This window comes from Gambusia affinis, linkage group LG05, assembly GCF_019740435.1.
Source record: "Gambusia affinis linkage group LG05, SWU_Gaff_1.0, whole genome shotgun sequence".
NCBI lineage: Eukaryota > Metazoa > Chordata > Actinopteri > Cyprinodontiformes > Poeciliidae > Gambusia > Gambusia affinis.
In genome coordinates this window covers 27546715-27568857 of record NC_057872.1, presented here as the reverse complement: position 1 = coordinate 27568857, position 22143 = coordinate 27546715, and the positions used below count along the sequence as shown (strand labels likewise).

Genomic DNA, 22143 nt, shown 5'->3' with positions numbered 1-22143 from the left:
TTTAGTTTTGAAAATAAAACTTTTATTATCACACAATCAGATTTATTATTTTACAGATCAGTTCTTGTTTTCAGATCACATTGGAGCTTTAAAACTGGTCATGTGAAGACTTGTATTAAGGCTCTTTTTGCAACACGAAAAAACAAAAACATGGGAGTATTTAGGTTTCAGCAGCCAACGCTCTTGCCCTCTCCCTCTCCTCTCTGTAGCCTTTGAGGAGCTGGTTGATGAGAGTCAGTTCATTCTCCTTCTTCACAGGATAAAGAGGTGGAAACGGGTTGCCTTTGTACTCCAACACAGCCATCTGGGCTCTGTCCAGGTTCTCTCTGTTGGGGATCCGGGCCATCCGCGTGTAGCCAGTTGAATGGTTTTCAAAACGTGGAGCGAGGACTTTAAAGAGCTTTGGGACGAGATCCTTTTCCTGGAGAAAGGGAGCAGGAGGTAAACTTCAAATAAACTACTCTCCATTACGCAGCTTTTACCTTCACAAGGATGAAGAGAGCTGCAAACACGCACCGTGAGCCAAAAACTGGCCATTTTCATCGCCTTTTCATCTGTGTCTCCTTTCTTGGCATAGTCGATCAGCTGGGAAGATGAAACAAAATATATGCACAGTCAGAAAGACTTCATTCTCTGAAAGAGAATTCAGATTGTGCTGCATGATTACATTTACAAACAGGTAACAGAGTTTCTACATAAGGTTCAACCAGACTTCAGGAGAATCTGCAGGATTACTAGAAAGCTTTACAAAAGGAGAAAACCCAGGACAGACCAGGCTTAGCTGAGCTACAGGTGAGGGCCAAATTTTACAATTTGACTTCTCAATACATAACTGACATATTTTAATAAGTGTAGATATTTAACTTTCCTGGTTTAATTTAAATTTAAAATATAAATGAGTAACTTGTCTATTTATTGGTGTCGCTATCTATTGGGATCTTTGAAGAAAATCAATTCATCTGTAGCTGCTGAACAGTCAGTGCATTATTTGAATAGATGTGTGAAAAACGAAACAAAGCATTGTATTTTTAGACACTTTAATATGTACAATGTTGCTGTATTTTCTAAAGAGATATTGTTTTCTCAGCAGACAACATAGCATATATTATATAAATTTTATTTTACTGAAAATCAAACACAGGGAAGCCTTAACCTTTCGTTCAGCTGAACACATGTTTCGTCTAAGGAATGAAAATAGCTGCGAGTTGTCGGATTCAGAGCTGTGTGATCTATTTATTGATGACATGTGGATTATAGAGAGAAATCTGTGGAGAAAGACATTAGCAACATCAGCAGCAGCAAAGAGGATACATGTTCAAATATCCTCAGGGCAAAAAAAGGAGTTTGGAGTTTAGGCCTATGCAGGAGCTCCACCTTCTGGGTCTGCTTTAAGCTCAGTGGTGAGATATGTTGGGAGAGATTTCACTAAGTCTAGCAGAAACAGAAACCACCTTCAGCAGGCAGAAGTCTTCCAGAGATCATTGACGAGATCAGCGTCACACCATCACTGGCGTTTGCATCTGTTAGCAATTTGTGTCAAACTGTAATCAAAGTGCTGTGCATAAAACACACCAAGCAGAAATCTTGAAAAAGGACCTGCAGACTGATTTAAGCTCTTTAAATATTTATACTATATGTTGTGTCTTCTAAACTATCTAAATAACAACATTTAGCAGAACAATCTGACAAAATAAGACAATGTTACCCTACACTGATGAAACCAGCAGTTTACATCATTGATATAAAATTATATGTGACTTTTGGTCCTGGCTGTCTCACATCAAATCAAATAAACGCTTCCCATCTTATATCAGTTAGAATTTCATGAAACTATGACTATTTGTTAAATGCTAGAATTTGGTATAATAGCTTTTTAAACAGTACGACTTAAACAGACATTTTTGGCTATTCTTCCCTTCCACAAAGTACTGAAATGTAATTATTTCAAAAATACCATTAAGCGGATTGAAATTAACAAGAAAATGAAACTTTTAGTCTAATTTATTGTCAGTATGAAAAGGAGTAGAGTCTAACGTATGTCTTCAATTGTGCAGTGAACAAAAAAATAAATAAATAAAGGAGTACATGAAAACTAACGAACAATTTTCCGTCTTTTGAAACAACCGTATATTTTAAAATGTGGAATTTGGGAACATTCAAGCTTGTAAGAGATAACGATTTTAACCCACTTTGCTTGTGAGCTCCAGAGAAACAGGTCAGAGTTGCAATGAGCCATTGTTTCTGTCTGATCAGGAGAACCGGGCCTCGTCCTGCCAGCCTTCCTCACCTTCTCGGCGTAGAAGCGGACTTCATCGGCTCTGACCTTCGTAGTTTCTATCCTCTCATGCCGGACCAGTCCAGTCAGGATGTTCCGGAGCATGTTGATTCGGGACTCCGGGCCCAAGCCGATCCTCCTGGCCACCCGGCCGTGGGAGATTAGCATCTGCAGCGTGAGGCGCATCGCGTCGAGTGGGTTCCACCACACTACGAGCCTCCACGTTAAGCAAAACTGATCTATAAAAAATAACAATAAACAACGCACCTAATAGAGCGAGCGAAGTGCTGCGTCAGTCTGTCTTTTACGAAAAAGGAGGGGATATTAAGATGAAAAAATATCTCAGTTTGTTCTACGGTAACTTTACTGTCTTTGACATTGTTTGTGCGTCGCGGCGAGAGTGTCCGACCTGCTACGAAACTAGAAAACCACAGTTCCGCTGAACCATACGTAATAAACATGTAACCGACGTTTATTTTTCAAATGAATGAATGAACGAATGAATGAATGAATGAATGAATGAATGAATGAATGAATGAATTAATGAAAATTAGAAATAGAATGCATATCCACTTATATGTGTGGATAGTTAATTATTTTTCTAAGCACTGTTGCCTTGCAGCAAGAAGGTCTTGGGTTCTTCTGCACGGAGTTTGCATGTTCTCCCTGTGCATGGTGGGTTCTCTCCGGGTACTCTGGCTTCCTCCCACAGTCCAAAACATAACTGTCAGGTAAATTGGTCTCTCCAAATTCCCCCTATGTGTGGGTGTGTGAGTGGTTGTTTGTCCTTTCTGTCACTGTGTTACCCTGCGACAGACTGGCGACCTGTCCAGGGTGTCGGCTACCCCCCTGTTATTGTTAGCTGGAGATAGCACCCCTCTTACCCTTATAGGGACAAGGGTGTAAGAAAATGGATGGATATATTATTTTCCTACATTTACTGAATACATTGTGTAACTAAATTACAGTATTATTTAGTAAAGTATTAATAGCAGCATAGTAAGAATTTACCACTCATCCATGCTTGATGAAAGCAAATAAAAACAAAAAAAAACAACAAAAAAAAACCCATTTGCTTATTTTCTTTCTCAGCATGAACACTGGGGTGAATTTTCTCCATGCATCCTGAACTCCGAAGAAACAGCTCCCTGCTGCTCTGCTTTACACAACTGCTTATTCCCCAGGTAAAGGTTCTGGAGAACAAAGGCATCCTATGTAAGTGATTGGGACAAATTTCAAATAAATGGTGTATTTAAATTTCAAAGGCAGACTCTAAGCCCTGACAGTACTTCTTGCGTCATTCAACATTCAGCAGGGAAGCATAACATCAACATTTTTCTCAGTTGATATATTTCTAATAATACTGTGGAAATGGAATTCACATCAGGTGCCTGTAGCAATCCTACCTCCTCCCCTCCATCGACTCCAAGGATAACAAAAAAGCAAACAAACATACATTTATCTATTCTAGAAGTTTTACATTGTCCTCTAAAAGTAAGTGTTGTAGTGGTGTAGTACTTTTGCTAAAAGCTCTAATTAGCACATCCTCAGATCCTCATCAAAAAGCCTTGATGCGTCTTTTCATTTACTCAGTCTTTAATTATTTGGAATGTGCTAGTGCTATAACATGAAAAACAGCCCCCACACAATGGTCCCTCTTCCAAAATCTGCTGTTCAAATCTGGAACAAACTTCCAGAAAACTGTAAAACAGCTGAAACACTGACTTCCTTTAAATCTCAACTAAAAACCCATTTGTTTAGAGTTGTATTTGAAACGTAATCAATTACAAATTAATGACAGAACTTGACTTAATGTGTTTTGATTGTTGATTCTATGTTGAATAGTGTTTTTGTGTCTGATATGATGTAGCGCACTTTGAAATGCCTTGCTGCTGAAATGTGCAATACAAATAAAATGTTATTGATTGATTGATTGTTGATGTGGTGTGTTTAGGGTGATGCACTGTGCCATTTCTTCTCCAAATAAAATGCATGTAATGATACCCAAAAAACTTGTGCTTTTCTCCCACTGGACCAGGCAAAACTCAGTATTTATTGGATTGTCCAAGTGTAGTACATCAAGAAATATGAAATGAGCGTGTCATCTCGGAAAATGAAATGGTATGTGAAATTTTATTTATAATACATAACTTGTCACATTTTAAAATTAAATGACAAACCATGAGTTTAAGCTCACAAACCACCAGAAGATGACAGTTGTTGATATCTAGCTCTTTTATAGGGCTGAATGAAAAAAATGACATCCTTATATTTCCACAGCCCTGGAGGTTTTGGAGCTTATTCTACATATATAATTTGAGCAGAACATTGTTCTTGAAATATAAAGTGGGTGCGCTGCAATTGGAACAACTCGTAAAAATGTCCTATGCACATTTTAGACTTTAGTTCTTGTCAGTTATGCAGTGAGATCTTTGTTCTTGAAGCCATAAGAGTATGCAAAGACCTGAAGTCTTTCTAAAAGTAAAACAAAACATAAATAAAATCAAAGAGATTTTATTGTTCATTTTTGTATTATTTGGCAAGAAACTGACTCCTTGATGATGAAAAATGTTGCGAAATCTCCTCATCGATAGCATATTAGAAGAAATGAAGCAGCCTCAGATGGCTGTAGAAGGATCCAGTTTAATAGCTGGACATGGTGCTCTGCAGCCAATCACTGAAGAGGCAGACCTGTGAAAAAAGGACAGTAAGACAGATTAGGAAAAGGAGGTTGTATTTTAAAAAATAAACCAAATGTATTGTAACTTTTCCTGGTATGTTTCTGTCTAATTTCAAATACAAGAAAATTTTGTTTTACCTTGGCGTAGACACCAGGGTGGTCTCTCTCAGCACATCCATAGCCCCAGGAAACAACTCCCTGCAGCTGACCGTTGCACACAACAGGGCCACCAGAATCACCCTGACAACAAAGCAGATGAAAATTATTGAAACGTATGAATTGAGACTTAAAATGTATAAGTTAAATTACTGAAAAGATATTTCCAACATTGATGGAACAGCAGCTGAAGTGTCCTGTTCAAATCCTTGAATATGGATCTAAATTGCTCCTTACCTGGCAGGAGTCCTTGCCTCCCTCCAGGTATCCGGCACAGAACATGGCGTCGGTGATCATTCCAGGGTAGGAGTTATCACAATCCCTGTCAGACAGGATGGGGATGTCCAGACACTGCAGCTTGTTCCTGTCAGCAGCTGCGTTGTGTAAAACAAAATATCATATAAGTCTCTATTATAAGCCGGAGGAAATCAGATGTTAAAGCACTCTTTAAGTCTGAGAATCAGCATTTAGATGTTACTCACTGGAGCTCATGGTGTTGCCCCAGCCAGAGACTTTGCACATGGTACCAGCAGGAGCACAGCCACTGGGCAGAGACACAGGCTGCACGTACTGGTTGAGGGTGGCGGGCCTGCTGAGCTTGATCAGCATGATGTCATTGTCGATGGTGTAGCTATTGTAACCGGGGTGACGGATGACAGCAGCGGAGCTGATGAACTGCTCAGTTCCCTCAGTGATGCCGATGTGGTGCTCTCCCAGACGCACTTCAACACGGCTGCAAAGAGTTTAACAAGAGAGTGTGAGAACAAACACACACAAGATGGCTAATCTAAGTAAATCTGACCTTCTGTCATGAGACCAGAGGGATGTCGAGCACTTACGACTTGTAGCAGTGAGCAGCAGACACAATCCAGTTCTCGTTGACCAGGGAGCCACCGCAGAAGTGGTAGCCGGAGTTCAGAGACACCTGATGAGGCTGAGAGTAGGGTGTGCACTCATACCCTCCGACAATCTTGTCGTCCTCCAAGGCAACTAAAGACACAAACAAATGAAATCCAGTGTTAAACTAAACATCTTAAAACTCAATTCAGTAGCTTTATCAAAGCAAACTTACAAGCAGCTCCAATGAGCAGAACAAACACCAGAGACCTCATGGTTGCTGAGTGATCTTGTTGATGAGAGAACTTTGTCTGGAGTCCTGGTTTATATAGGAAGGTGGATTGAGCTTTTCCCATGAGGAAACCTACTGCTGTTATCTGTGACCAACCAGCTTCTAGAACAAACCTACTGTGAATGTTGGAAAAACAAACATTTTTTGTAAAGAGCCTTCAGATATACAGCTGAAGATGGAGATACATGATTTAAAAATAATCAAGAAAAAAAGGAGAAGATTCTTTAAAACATTCCACAGATTTATATTCTTTTGTTTTTATAAGATGTTTGACCATTTAGGAGTTTTTTCTTTCCGCAAACTTCTGTCTGTCATAAAAAATCAACCTGGAAACCAGTTGTATATTTAATTAAATGTTAATAAAAAATATATGTTTCGGATCTAATTTTACAATATTATTATATGATGAACAAGTACTTTTTTTTATTTAACTCTCTCTTATGCCAGCTTAATTCCGGTAACACTACTGATAATGATTGACAGCATTGCCTTGAGCATTAATGGTATCATGTGAATTTACCATCTGTGTCAATCAGATCGGGTTAAATATTATTAAAGGTCCAGCAAAATGTTCTGAAAGGAGACATTCATATCAGGCAGCTGATACTAACTATTATATAACTTTTCCCCCTCTGACTGGCAAGAATTGGAACAATTGGGTCCATTGAGACAGGAGGATGGATATTGCTGAAAAAGGAAGATGATGTTAAGTTCTGGAGGGAGGATGCTTCAGTGGTTTTATACTGATCTAGGTAGAGTCTAATAGTTAGTAACAAATTATTTCTGTTTGGTTACCACATTTAAAACCATAAAGTTTGGACTGCTGGAATGAGATCTGTGTTAACTGGTTTGCAAAAGAGTAAGGAAAATGTATCTAACCAATGACACATTGGTTGGACACCATTGTCCAATGATTAACACATTTGCAAGAGTTTTTTTCTGCTCTATTGAAATAGTGATGATGAAAACTGAGTGGATCCCAGTTAGGGCTGCACAGTGGTGCAGTTGGTAGCACTGTTGCCTTGCAGCAAGAAGGTCCTGGGTTCAATTTCCGGCCCTGGTCTTTCTGCATGAAGTTTGCATGTTCTCCCTGTGCATGCGTGGGTTCTCTCTGGGTACTTCGGCTTCCTCACAGTCCAAAAACATAACTGTCAGGTTAATTGGTCTTTCTAAAGTCTCCCTAGGTGTGAGTGTGTGTGTGTGCGTGTGTGTGTGCGTGCGTGTGTGTGGGTGTGTGTGCGTGTGTGTGTGTGTGTGTGTGTGTGGTTGTTTGTCCTGTCTGTCTCTGTGTTGCCCTGCGACAGACCAGCGACCTGTCCAGGGTGGCTATAGACACCAGCACCTCCCAACCCCACTAGGGATAAGGGTGTACAGAAAATGAATGGATGGATCCCAGTTCCTTTTAGTGTCAGTGGCGTCTACATAAAAAGTCTTTACACCATATTTGTGTCTAAGATAGTCAAATAGTTCCAATAGTTCACCAAGTAGACCTTTGTGACACTGCCTGAACATGCACTACCTGAAAGTATGGTACACTAATTTCACAGCAACTTGAAGTCTACAGTAAGTGAGGTAAGGTAATATAAGACACTGAACTCAATGCTTTGTATTTTTACTTTATATTCTCTTTGAGTACAAACTTATTCTTTGGGTAAAACTGTTGTTCACAACTTTAAACAACAGCACCAGTGAAAGCTGCAGTTTATGTGAGAAAAATTATTCAATCTGGGAGACATTATTTTGAAACAATAAATAGGAAATGCATAAAAGTTTCAGATTTTTAGAATTAATTCAATGGTTTTATATCCCAAGTGGTAAAAAGGATTTACATCTGAAGGGATGGAAATGAATCACCAAATTTGTAATTATCCTCCTCCTTAACTTGCATGTGGTGACAGTAGTAAGAAAACCTCCCTTATTATGGAAGAAACCACTAACAAAACTTGGCTCGTTGTGAGCAGCTACCTGCCACTAACTACTGGGGGTTTTAGCAGACAAAGTAGACGGTTGTCAAAGGGCCCGGTGGTGCAGGCGCATAGCAGCCTCTCCTCTGTCAGATTGCCACAGAGCAGCTGTGGCTACCATTCAGTGGGTTGCCACTTTCACTGTGTAAATGGGTGAATGGCTGACTGTAGTGTGAAGTGCTTTGGGATCCTCTAGACTTAATAAAGTGATAAACAAGTACAAGCCATTTAACCATTTTGCCATACATAAAAAAAACAAAAACAAAACAGAAGCTCTGGCCCAGAACGGCTTTCTGTGATAAAGAAGTAAGGAGTCAATACATCTGTTAGTGACTTCATTTAAGTGTGGAATTCAGTTAAATATATGAACTCTAAGGCAGTAATAAAATCCATTGCCCTTAAAACAGAGTACATCTAGTTAGTGACGGTAATAGCTCTTTCAATTTTTCTGCCTCGGAAGGACACTGGGTTAAACACAGAAAGGCACAGTCAAGTTTATTATCTATAAAAAGAAAAAATAAAGCTACTGATAGCAATAGCTCTACTGATGTCCATCGTCATAGGTTAAACAAAAATACTGGACCAAATAGAATGAAACTCAGAGAAAACTCAAAGGTAAATCCAGAAAGGTTTGCAGATGGCAAACAAGACATAAGTGGATATTGGTAGGAGAAAAAAGCATAGAAAGAAATGGCTGTCAGTATATCCTCCAACAACCAAAGCTTATAAGAACAGAGAAAGCTCAGACAATCCTAAGTCTTTAAAAATAAGCTTTATCAAAAATAAAAAAATATAGAGGCCACATCTTACAGGCAAGGTGTCTGCATAGTAGAGAAATGTGATAATTAAAACATCCACTTCCCACTCTCCTTTTGGAAACTCTAAGAGTCATAACTAAAACAAATATTACATAAACACTGAACAAATCAGTCTATCAGCTAGTGCTATTACCCTGATCCCATGGCTCAATACAGCTATGACTGTTTTTTCTGGTTACCATGCTATAAAGTTAATATACAGTAAGTTTTGTTCTCCCATGGCAATAATAAGAAATGTACAGATTTTTAAGATGACTTTTTGCTGCGGAATCATAGAGGTGTTTCTTGCAGAACCAGTGGAAAGTTTTCAGTATTATGACATCTGTTGTGTTAAGAGTATCTCAAAGCTGTGCATAAAATTTGGGAACAACAACATGTAGGAAAAGAAAGGCACAAGAAGACACAAAGCCAAAAGATATTAGGTACTATGAATTATTTATTAGTGTCAAAGTATCTGCATGGTGCTGAGGATGATGGTAGACAAACAGCAGCATTAGAGGGCTGTAGAAGGATCCAGTTTAATAGCTGGACATGGTGCTCTGCAGCCAATCACTGAAAAGGCAGACCTGTGAAAAAAGGACAGTAAGACAGATTAGGAAAAGGAGGTTGTATTTTAAAAAATAAACCAAATGAATTGTAACTTTTTCTAGTATGTTTCTGTATAATTTCAAATACAATAAAATTTCGTTTTACCTTGGCGTAGACACCAGGGTGGTCTCTCTCAGCACATCCATAGCCCCAGGAAACAACTCCCTGCAGCTGACCGTTGCACACAACAGGGCCACCAGAATCACCCTGACAACAAAGCAGATGAAAATTATTGAAACGTATGAATTGAAACTTAAAATGTATAAGTTAAATTACTGAAAAGATATTTCCAACATTGATGGAACAGCAGCTGAAGTGTCCTGTTCAAATCCTTGAATATGGATCTAAATTGCTCCTTACCTGGCAGGAGTCCTTGCCTCCCTCCAGGTATCCGGCACAGAACATGGCGTCGGTGATCATTCCAGGGTAGGAGTTATCACAATCCCTGTCAGACAGGATGGGGATGTCCAGACACTGCAGCTTGTTCCTGTCAGCAGCTGAGTTGTGTAAAGCAAAACATCATATTAGTCTCTATTATAAGCCGGAGGAAATCAGATGTTAAAGCACTCTTTAAGTCTGAGAATCAGCATTTAGATGTTACTCACTGGAGCTCATGGTGTTGCCCCAGCCAGAGACTTTGCACATGGTACCAGCAGGAGCACAGCCACTGGGCAGAGACACAGGCTGCACGTACTGGTTGAGGGTGGCGGGCCTGCTGAGCTTGATCAGCATGATGTCATTGTCGATGGTGTAGCTATTGTAACCGGGGTGACGGATGACAGCAGCGGAGCTGATGAACTGCTCAGTTCCCTCAGTGATGCCGATGTGGTGCTCTCCCAGACGCACTTCAACACGGCTGCAAAGAGTTTAACAAGAGAGTGTGAGAACAAACACACACAAGATGGCTAATCTAAGTAAATCTGACCTTCTGTCATGAGACCAGAGGGATGTTGAGCACTTACGACTTGTAGCAGTGAGCAGCAGACACAATCCAGTTCTCGTTGACCAGGGAGCCACCGCAGAAGTGGTAGCCAGAGTTCAGAGACACCTGATGAGGCTGAGAGTAGGGTGTGCACTCATACCCTCCGACGATCTTGTCGTCCTCCAAGGCAACTAAAGACACAAACAAATGAAATCCAGTGTTAAACTAAACATTTTAAAACTCAATTCAGTAGCTTTATCGAGGCAAACTTACAAGCAGCTCCAATGAGCAGAACAAACACCAGAGACCTCATGGTTGCTGAGTGATCTTGTTGATGAGAGAACTTTGTCTGGAGTCCTGGTTTATATAGGAAGGTGGATTGAGCTTTTCCCATGAGGAAACCTACTGCTGTTATCTGTGACCAACCAGCTTCTAGAACAAACCTACTGTGAATGTTGGAAAAACAAACATTTTTTGTAAAGAGCCTTCCTATATACAGCTGAAGATGGAGATACAGGATTTAAAAATAATCAAGAAAAAAAGGAGAGGTTTAAATTATATTAAAGGAGATTAACACAGATTCACTTTAACCATGAAACTGTGTTGGAGACACATTTATTGGGAAATCTTTGGAAAAGTACAACTCATGTAGAATAACACTCTCATTGTCGCAAAATCTGTTACTTCTTTGCATCAATTTTGACCAAATAATACATCTTTACAAATAATTATTGTATAATTTATTGTTTTTAAGTAAAAATATACATCATAAGGATTCATTTACATTAACTTTTATTATAGCTTTAACATATCACACTTACTCAATATTCAGTGCTGATATTTTGACATTTTATTTTCATCATTCTACACTGTCGGGCTAGAAACAGGCCATCTAGTTAATTGATTAACATCAGTAATATCAGTCAAAGTGTAATGAAGTAAAGTATTAAAAAACTAATGTAGAAAATCTACAAATGTTTGACAGATTTGAGCAAATGCACACATTTTCCCACAGTAATGTCTTTCTTATCAATTACTTGAAAAATAAAGAAAAGAAAACAAAAACAATATTGTGCCAAAAATCCTTATAATACTGACAGAGACTGGATCTACTGCCTTGGAAGTGAAGGGCTAATGTGAAAACTCCATCTGCTCTACTTGACGGGAATATCTACAGACTCCACAAACAATATGCAGAAAAAAACCTGTCATTCTTTTAATAAAACTTACAAACAGAAACATTTTGAGGAGAGAAAGATGGTGAATATGAAATTAACTGAGGATCTGAGAGTAGTAATAACTGCATTTCTCCATTTCAATGTGATCTTTGTACCTAAATATTTTTTGACATGGGGTATTACTATTTACTCTATTTTTAAAAATGTGAAACACTTTCTTATTTTCTATTTCTTACTGTTCCAAATACCATTTGGAAAGAAAAATAAACTTTACAAGGATGTCAAAACCTCCATGACAGAATTTGCAGCTGGGAAACGCACAGCTGTGAGACGTCTAAAAATGGAGTTGGTAAAGCATTAACACTCTAGCAATGTAAAACTAACAAAAAAAAAGCAATATTGATTTTACGTATTCATCTTATTTAGGATTTCGCATATAAATTAATATTATTTTCTGTTTACCTATTCCTCTTTAGGAATAGAAATGCAACTATAACTGTGTATAGTCAGTGATTTTATCTTTTTTTTGATGGTAGTAATCAGTTTTCATTTTTTGCACTCCAAACTGTTTTTAACCTCCAAACAGAGATTAAAACGATCAGTTTTTGTTAACATACATTTGTGCTTAGTAAATAGTGGGACTGATTGATTGACTTTTCCATGCAATTTTCCAAATTTACTTACACACCTCTTCTTAGATAATATTTGAAATGAGTCGCCCATATATACTATATGTGTTTAAAGAGCATGCTTGGACAGCTGAGGCAGCTCTCCCTAGTAATACAAATCATATTTTCAAGTGAAATCCTCTCCCCAATGAGAACACGAAGGAACCATGAAGTCACTGCTCCTCTTTCTCCTCATTGGAGCTGCTTGTGGGTGTCTTCTGTGATACCGACAAACCTTATACAATATATATTTACTCCTAATTTAGTAGATGAGATTTAGTAACTACTTGACAGCTAGTAAAGACGAAAAACTTTACTAGTTGCTTGTTTTATTCCAGTTACCTTCAATGATGACAAGATCATTGGGGAGTATAAGTGTCAACCACATCAGGTTTCTCTGCACTATGGTTACCACTTCTCCAGTGGCTCTCTGGTCAATGAAAACTGGACTGTGTCTTCAGTTCACTGCAATTTTGTGTAAGTGGACTGTTGTCCTGTTCTTCTAAAATGAAAAGTTTATTTGACTTATATTTGCCCTTAATGGCACATTTTGTGTGTTTTTACACCACATTGCTTCATTAAAATTATTAGGAGTGGCATTGAACTGCGCCTTGGAGAGCACAGCACTGAGGTCCATGAAGGAACCGAGTAGTTTATCAGCAGCTCTGTTGTCGTCCCTCATCCTCAATACAGCCCTCAAACATTTTACAATGACATCATGCTGATGAAGCTGAGCAGGCCCGTCACCTTCAACGAGTACGTGCAGCCAGTGGCTCTGCCGACCAGATGTGTTCCTGTGAGTGTCACGTGCAAAGTGTCTGGTTGGGGAACACAGAAGACCCTGGTAAGCTTATTACATACACCATTCTCATATTTTTTCAAACTTACATTACACATTTTTCAAATTTCTATCTGACAGCTTGCTATGTTGAAAAAAAAGAACTGCAAGAAATACTGAATGTATTCAGACTCCTGTCTTGACAGACCTAACGTACCTACACCAGTCTCATTAAGGGGTAAGTATGAACAAACCAAAGTAATATGCAGCTAAATAAATAAATAGAGGAGAGAGTTAGAGAGGGAAATAAATAAATATATGTATTTACTCTCTCTCTCTCTCTCTCTCTCTCTCTCTGTATATATATATATATATATATATACGTGTGTATGTATGTATGTATGTATGTATGTATGTATGTATGTATGTATGTATGTATGTATGTGTGCTTTCGGCCTCCTCTGTTTTGGGATTAGGATGGCTGATTGGAAACAAAATCTACCAAAACAAGAAGCCTCAGGTCCAAATCCACTGTAAATTAGCTAGCCCTGGGTGGGAATGAAGTATCTGCATTCTCAACATATCCTCAGATTTGTTTTGTTCTTTAGCTGTTGATGATTCCAAGCTGCAGTGTGTGGACATCCCAGTCCTGTCTGTAGTGTCTCTTGAAACTCACACTCTGGTATCATTCAACAGCGTCGTGTTCTGTGCGGGATATCTGGATGAAGGCAAGGACGCTTGCCAGGTATTAAAATGAGTTTATGAATCAGCATATTAAACACCTAGTAATCCATGTTGAGCTCTATCAGAATTTCAAACTGAATCAAACACTTTGTCCCCAGAATGACTCTGGTGGCCCTCCTGTGCAACGGTAAACTGCAGGGTGCTTTATCCTAGGGTACTGGATGTTCAGAAAAGAACTACCACGGTACTTTTCAACCAGAAAATAAAATATTTGAATTAAAGTAAGGTTGAACTTTATCTGAACTTTCACTGATTTTATTCTCTTTTAAGTCTGTAGCTTTAACAAATGGCTGTAGAGTACTGGGGCCAACTAACTGATCCAGTTTATTCACCTGAACCACAGAGTTTAACAGTATATGTTCAATGTGGCACACTGAGCAGAGATATAAATGCAACAAATACATGTCCAGTTTAATTTCCCTTCTTCTTTGTGGAATTGAAATTGTTCCAGTTGAGAATAGGTCAATATTATTCCCATAGCTTTTTCAGGACAGGTTTGTAATTCTTTGTGACAACAGGCTTTAGTATAAAAAGTATAAACATATAAATACCTTTTTGGAAAGAGTGTAATGTAGGGTAAATTTGTACTTCTCACACAAATCCAGTACAGTAATTGAATTTTTTTTAATAATATCAGAACATCTCATTTAAAAATATATATTTTACTTTCAAACAGATCAAAATACCTTAATCAAAACATTTGATGTAGTGATTTTTTAATATACTATATAAAAATTTGGGGTTTTTCTTTTAAAATTATTATATCTAATCTTTCTAAGCTAATCTAATAATCAGATATACAATTCAATATAACAAGATTTAACTGCCCATTTGGAGAAACTTGTTTACCAATTAAAGGCAATTAATATCCTCTTTAGTACAAATACTGAACTTGATAGAATATATTTAATAGTTTCCACTTTAACAAGACAACAATTACATATTAATGAGGGCTATATAAATGTATTAATAATACAGTCAGAAAAATGTAATGGAAATATTTAAAACAGTAAACTACTGTGGTGTGAAGGAACTTTGAAAACGGCAGCAGCAGATAAAATATCAGCGCAGATAAGCATATGCTCAGAATTCTGCTAAATGCCTGAGTAGATTTGGGAAAGTGTCTAATTCAAAGATAGTTTATAGACATAATGTTAAGCTTGCAATGCCTCACAAAGAATTTGTTTCCTTGTTTTGTTTTTGCACTTTCCTAAATCATATATTTTTCATATTCTTAGAAAGATTGTGTTTCTTAATGACTGTAACTGAATGAATATCCATTGATCATTGTATATTTTTGACTGTCTCTGACATGCTTAGGAGGTTCACATCAAATGAACCTCCTTAAAAGATTTCACTACTGAAATCTTTTTTCTGATCAAGATTTCAGTAGTGAAAAGATCTCAGGAGTGAAGGTTAAAATAATGTGTGCAAATATTAATATATTAGGTTGTATACCATCTGTTCTCATTCGTGAAGCTGCATTAAAAATAATGGAAACTGAGACAAAGTAAAATCAAGACTCTTTTTATGTTGCAAGTCATACATAATAATTCTGGACAGGATGCACTTTCAGCTTACACTTATTGGAACATTCTAGAAAGAGGGTGCATGCAGAAATAGAGAGCAGACAGCAGCACTTATCTTTATTTGTTTGGTTGAGAAAAGCTTCAAAGTGAAAGGCTTTTAGATTCCACTTACAGCCAGAAGGGTGGGAAAAAATGACAAATGGATTTTTTTCTCTTTATGGATATTGCAGGAGCAGAATATAGTGGGTCTTGTTCAGTAAAATGTCCCAAAATGAAAAAAAAATAAATAAATTCAAAGTGATCTTCGGATACCCAATATGTATTTTAAAAAATCATATGCATGCATACAGATTTGCGCACACAAGTATTTTTTTAAAGGAAATAATTAACTTCTTGTTGGTAGAGATAAAACTGTTTCTCTCTGATATTGTCAAAACAGATTAAAATTAATCAGATTAATGAAGAAAAGCAGCACTATTGTTAATCAAAAGACCACCACTGAGATATGCATATTTTGTTTACAGTCAGTTCAATTCAGCCATTGTCTGATTATTCTGATGTATGTTTGAATCTCACTGGTTTTAGATGATTCCTTCTACCAATAGCAGGTTTTCTGCTCTGCTGCTAATTTTTTTCTGAACCATCTTCAACATCCTCCTCATTATGTCTGCCTCTGTTTATTTCCTCTCATTTCCTTTTTTTCCTGTTGTTCCATAAAATGAGATCACAGCCTTAGCTGTATCTGGAAAGTATCTCGTTGATCCAGGGCATGAGAGCACAAATTTTGGTGTAGACACCCGGGTAGTTGGGTTGAGCGCAGCCCTGACCCCAAGACACTATTCCCTGCAGCTCTCCATTACACACCAGAGGGCCACCGGAGTCACCCTGAGCAGGACAGAGTGAGGTGGGAACAAGAAAAAAAATCCTTCAGAAGAGTTGTACAGTCGATCCATTTTTGTGCAATTGTGCATAAAATACCTGACAAGCATCCTTGCCTCCCTCCAGATATCCTGCACACACCATACGCTCAGTGATCATGCCGGGGTAGGAGTTCTCACATTCCTTGTTGGACAATATGGGCACTTCCACACACTGGAGGTAAAATGGGTTGAACACTGTAATTTGAGAAAAGATGGAAAAAACATTTTAATTTTTTTTTTTTTATTATTGAAAGAAAAATCTCAGTGGCATCGGTGATAGGTAAGTGCAAAATTATGTATACCCCTTGAGTTACTCCACATTTTGTAGTGTTATATCCACTAATTAAATGCATTGTGCTTAAATTTAATGTAATATAACGTCAAAAAAGTGAAAGGAAATGTTCGACATTTAATGCTGTTGAAATCAAATTTTATGGCCTCTCTATAATTTAATCGTGGAAGAAACTAATGCATTCTAAACGCACAATTTCTTTGGTGAAAAATGGAAGTGGCAGAAATAACTGAGCTCCATTGCGCTGCACCTGGTGTATTCAGCAAAGAAAAATGGGAATTTTCCCATGTAGACTAAATATGTTTATATTTAGTCTACATGGGAAAATTCCCATTTTTCCCATGAAATATACCATATTTCAAGTATAGGTTCTAAAATAATTGATAGAATATCAAACATTTTTTTATTTTACTATTATGTACTACTTAGAAAACAGTTAAATAGGTAGGTAGAAAGATATGCATGACTATTATTCAAAGATGACTGAAGTTTTTGCATAATTTCATAGAAAATTCTCAATGTTCAATACTGAAATTTTTAAAATGATATATTCTTGCAAATATTTTTTTAGTAAGAAAATGCTAAAAACTAAGATCAAGTCTGCTTAAAATATATATTTAAAATAAACAAATACATTTTATTGTCTTCCTGTAACCAGTAATATTTGATATAAAGTACATGTGAAAAAAGCACAGACATCATTGTTTTTCTACAACAACCCAGAGGTGTTGCACATATGCAAAAGTGAGTATAATTTAACATTATTCATGTGCTACTCCTGCTGTGACTGAAGCCAGTAATACGTCTGAGATTAGGGAAAAAAACCCAAACAAAAACAACAGATTATTTTCCAAAATAAGGCACATCTCACCTTGATCAGTGTAGATGTTCCCCCATCCAGATACCATACACATGTCTCCGGGTGTGGGACAGGCTTTGGGCAGAGCAACAGGCTTCACAAACTCATTGATAGCCACTGGATGTGCCAGTTTCATCAGCATGATGTCATAATCGAAGGTCTGGTAATCGTAACTCTCGTGCCAGTAGATGGCATCAACAGCCATAAACTGCTCAGTACCTTCATGCATCCAGATGTGATTCTCACCCAAAATGACAATCTGTGAATAAGGGCTGAAAAGGAGACAAGCAACACATGATTTTCATTCTGAAGAGTTAAATTGAGGCATTTGTGTGTTGTGGGTGTAGTACACACTTTTGCCAGCAATGGGCAGCAGAGATGATCCACTGGTCATTAATGAGAGAGCCTCCGCAGAAGTGATAGCCGATATTGAGGGACACCTGCCAAGGCTGAGAATGGGCTTCACACTGGTAGCCTCCCACTATCTTGTCATCCAGGGCGGCCGCAGCTGTGACATCAGCAAAATGCACATCTTCTTCAAGTTTCTGCAAATTTATTTATCATAAATCATGTTTAGATACTGCAAAGACTTTACCTGCAGCTCCCAGGAGCAGGAAAAAAATGACATTCATTTTGTGGTTTACTCCTGACTTTCTACAACCAGAGTAAATGTGGATGACCTGCTGCCTTCAGCATTTATGTGACCTCCATTGGATCCCTCCTCCTTCTCGACATCTTGTCACCTCCACCCTCATTCACATCCACCCCGATCTCTACCCACAACTCGGTCTGTATTTTTTTCTTTTTTTAGAAAACATAGCCAGGAATTATCTTAACAAGATAAAAACAACATACAATATATACTTTGACAATATACGAACTGCTTATATCTGTTTAGTTTTTTCATAAAATTGTTGACTGACTTCCCTGGGTGAAAAAAAAAGACAAGTTTTAGTCATTTTTCTGCTTTAGACACCACAGATGGCGTTTTTCTCACCTTTTAAAGTTTTAAAGCTTTACTCAATGATGACCTAAACCACATACACCAGCACTTTTACTATTTACTCATTTGTTTTGCCACAGCTTTTATTTGAACATTTTGATTGTGACAGCTTTTTATTTATAAATGTATATTTTATTTATATTTTTTTATAAACAATGCAACATTGATTAGCTTACTGGAAAATACCAAAAACAACTGATAGTAGTTAATTGTGTGAAAATGACAGATGACATTAGTGGGTGTGCTGTGGTGTGGCTGGGCTCGACAAATAAGAAATGTAGTGAATGATAAGACAACACATTTAGAGGTTAAACATTCAGCAACAAACCTAAAAACTCAGAAATAACATGGTTTCACAGAAAAAAGAAAAAAGTGAAGGCTGAAAAAGGCTGAGCTCAGCAGGCTAGTGGGATATATATATGATTCACTGTGGGCCTAGATACCTTCTGATCTCTTAAAACCATGAGACTGCTCTATGTTCTGCTGCTTATCGGAGCTGCTGGTAAATATGCTGTAATACACCCAGAAGGATGCACACAAATATCATGAACACCTTGTTTTATTTATCCATGAAAGCGTGTGAGCACATTGTTATATGCACTGTAAAACGTAAAAGTAAAAAGCAGGCTGGTACTGCACCATATTTTATTTGACATGTCTTCTATTTTCTCCTATGTGTGTGTGTAACAGTGGCAGTTCCCCACAATGATGGAAGGATCATCGGTGGGCAGGAGTGTGAGCCACACTCTCGTCCTTACATGGCGTCCCTTAACTATGGGTACCACTTCTGTGGAGGAGTGCTTATCAGTACTCAGTGGGTGCTCTCTGTTGCACACTGCTGGTACAAGTATGTATGCAAATATGGAGAATTAATTGCTTTATGATAAATGGTTTGTTCTATCTGGTGTTAATTTTGCATATTTGTATTCTTGTTCAAATGGCAATAAATGTAGAGGGGAAGTTTAAACCCTTATTAGGAGGGAGATGAGAGAAACCGATGGAGAGCCACAGGCTGATAGCTTCCATGCCTCAAAAAGACTATTAAGTGCACATACTATCCAAAACATGGACAAATATTTCAGGAGGCCAACATATCTGTATTACAATATGTTTTACTGGTAAAAAAAAAAAAAAAAAAAAAAAAAAAAAAATCATATTAATCATATTTTATGTTAACTCCATTATGAGTTTCCATTATCTTTAAGCTTTAATGACCAACAATAAAATAAATACATGGTTAAAATACATGAACCTGTTGATATCATGCACAGCATTGTATCTGTGATTGTGAAAGTCTTATCCTGAATCAAGCTGTGCATGTTTCTTCCGTCAGTCCATATTCGATGCAGATCTTCCTGGGAGAACATGATGTACGTGTATTTGAGGGAACAGAGCAACTCATGAAGACTGATACCATCATCTGGCACCCAAAGTGAATACACCACAGCACTCGCCCACATTCCCTGTCTCTTCCCTTTAAGCACAAGCTTTGCTTCACAGTTATTTCCCTCTTGTCTATAGCGAGCTCTGTGTGCATATCAAAAGAAAGGATTCAAAATCCAAACCATTGGGGATCATCATCTACCAAACAGGAATTTTGAATAAGAAAGCTGGAGATAACTTTGAGCTAATGGCTGATTTAGGTCACCCTGAAGAAAAGTTTCATGATAGAACCTTAAAGGCTAATAAGCTCACAAAGTCAGCTTTAAAAAAAACAGAATATCAAAAAATGCTAAAGCATCAGAATGTAACAATAAAAAGGCTTTTTTTTCCTCTTTCTTTCATACCAGTGCATAGTGCAAAATACAGCAGCAAGCTTCAGTATCTTTAATTCATACAAGCAATCAGTGCAGAGAAGCATTTGAGTTTTAGTTTTCTCCATGTGTAGCTATGACTACCAGACTCTGGACTATGACATCATGCTGATCAAGCTCTTCCATCCAGTGGAGGTGACTGAGGCAGTTGCACCCATCTCACTACCCACCGGCTGTCCAATGGGAGGCCTCCCCTGCTCCGTGTCTGGATGGGGGAACACTGCTAAAGATGGTGAAGAAGGTGATTCAAATCGGACAACATCAATCCTGTAACTGCGTGAATAATTTGGGGTTTCTGTAAGAGTCTCCACTGTGTTTCTGTTACAGTAAACATGCCCACCCGTCTGCAGTGCTTGGATGTACCCATAGTGGATGATGAGGACTGTGAAAACGCCTATCCAGGCATGATCACGCGCAGGATGGTGTGTGCCGGTTACATGGATGGAGGCAGAGACGCATGCAATGTGAGTCTCCCAGAACTGAACCAACAGATGTGGATCTGTTTGAGAGCTTCACACGTTTACTGTGTGTGTGTGTGTTTCAGGGTGACTCTGGCAGCCCTCTGGTGTGTGTTGGAGAAGTGCATGGCCTGGTGTCATGGGGTCAAGGCTGCGCTCAGCCCAACTACCCTGGAGTTTATGTTAAAGTATGCGAGTTCCTCTACTGGATTGAAGACACTCTTGCAGCCAATCCTTAAAAAATACATAAATCCTTCTCTCTTCCCAACCGAGTTCATTGACCTTATTTTCACAATTTATGGGTTTTTCTACTTTCTCTAACTTTTCCTTGTTCTTCTCTTTCAGGTCTCTGAACTCACTTGAGTTTTTTCTTAATAATTTCAAACACTTTCTCACATATTTTAAAGACAATACATATCAGGGTTTAAAACACTTTTTCAACAGGAAGTAAATACTAATAAGTCTGAAACAGCTTGAGTGAAACTCAAGCACACAGAAAAAAAAGAAAAATCACAAGCTTTTTTTTTCATCTTTGAATGTGGCTAATGGGTGAGGTAGCAATTTTCATCGTTTACCCAATGTTTCCTCCTGGCAAGCAATTAGCCTCTTCCAGTGTCTTCATAATTTAATTCATTTATAATTCGAGTCAGTTGTTTTACATCTAAGAGGCTGAGTAGATGATTTGATTACAAATAAGATAGAAGTTAAGATGAATTCACTGTGGTGATAATGTCAATGTGATTATTGAACAGCAGGTTGTCACAGAGGGATTACTTCCCACTCCTCTTTTTCAGCAGCAGTTCTCATCGGAAGTTTACATTCACACCATCACTTAGATGAAGGTCAAATTAGTTTGTGCCTTTTAATGATTTATTTAGATCATTCTGTTTTCACTGTGAGCTGATACTTCAACTTCCACTTGTAATGATTTTTTAAAACCAGGAATTGTGTACGTAAATTGGAAAATGTTTTGGATGTTCCTATAATTGCTAGGCTTACATACACATATAGCCCTGGTGGTATTTGGATTATTGACCCTCAGCAAGTTGTGGAGAAAGTAAACTCTTTTTGTAGCAATCAACATGCCATTGGCATAGTTTTAGCTGAATGTTCCACCAATTTTATGAAAAAAAGGGCTACAACTCATTCAAATCAGTTGGATTGCTGGCAAATACCTTGCTTTAACTACAAACCATAAATGAGCAATAGTGTTGAGTTTTTGGCCAGTCCAGAAGTTTAAGGTGAGACAATTTTAGTCATTTAAAAACCAGGTTTGATGTATGCTAGTAATCATCACTCCATGGTGTCCAAGTTTAACCAACTGGATGAAATAGAAGCATCTGGAGGTAGCCTTCATCATTTCACCTT

General features: G+C 37.9%; 4 protein-coding genes across 4 annotated transcripts; 1 reads left to right on the top strand and 3 right to left on the bottom strand.

Moving 5' to 3' along the window:
* On the bottom strand, positions 1 to 2698 carry mrpl17 (mitochondrial ribosomal protein L17). The gene is made up of 3 exons (XM_044116427.1): positions 2288 to 2698; positions 517 to 585; positions 1 to 421 (listed from the first exon to the last, which is right to left on the bottom strand). The coding sequence occupies exons 1-3, from the start codon at positions 2459 to 2461 to the stop codon at positions 161 to 163; spliced, it is 504 nt and encodes a 167-aa protein (XP_043972362.1). The 5' UTR covers positions 2462 to 2698; the 3' UTR covers positions 1 to 160.
* A 2075-nt stretch (positions 2699 to 4773) lies between these two features.
* On the bottom strand, positions 4774 to 18168 carry LOC122831140 (transmembrane protease serine 9-like). Its single transcript, XM_044117093.1, has 16 exons — positions 18096 to 18168; positions 17855 to 18008; positions 17513 to 17772; positions 16408 to 16544; positions 16167 to 16314; positions 10573 to 10723; positions 10216 to 10466; positions 9971 to 10107; positions 9716 to 9817; positions 9554 to 9588; positions 6184 to 6356; positions 5951 to 6101; positions 5594 to 5844; positions 5349 to 5485; positions 5094 to 5195; positions 4774 to 4966 (listed from the first exon to the last, which is right to left on the bottom strand). The coding sequence occupies exons 1-16, from the start codon at positions 18130 to 18132 to the stop codon at positions 4919 to 4921; spliced, it is 2274 nt and encodes a 757-aa protein (XP_043973028.1). The 5' UTR covers positions 18133 to 18168; the 3' UTR covers positions 4774 to 4918.
* On the bottom strand, positions 9441 to 10940 carry LOC122830760 (trypsin-1). The gene is made up of 6 exons (XM_044116422.1): positions 10806 to 10940; positions 10573 to 10723; positions 10216 to 10466; positions 9971 to 10107; positions 9716 to 9817; positions 9441 to 9588 (listed from the first exon to the last, which is right to left on the bottom strand). Exons 1-6 carry the CDS (start codon positions 10924 to 10926, stop codon positions 9541 to 9543), a joined length of 810 nt encoding a protein of 269 aa, XP_043972357.1. The 5' UTR covers positions 10927 to 10940; the 3' UTR covers positions 9441 to 9540.
* Positions 18169 to 18873: 705 nt separating the features above from the next.
* LOC122830761 (trypsin-like) lies at positions 18874 to 21044 on the top strand. Its single transcript, XM_044116423.1, has 6 exons — positions 18874 to 19005; positions 19194 to 19350; positions 19837 to 19935; positions 20392 to 20558; positions 20645 to 20781; positions 20862 to 21044. Exons 1-6 carry the CDS (start codon positions 18966 to 18968, stop codon positions 21012 to 21014), a joined length of 753 nt encoding a protein of 250 aa, XP_043972358.1. The 5' UTR covers positions 18874 to 18965; the 3' UTR covers positions 21015 to 21044.
* Positions 21045 to 22143: the final 1099 nt, after the last annotated feature.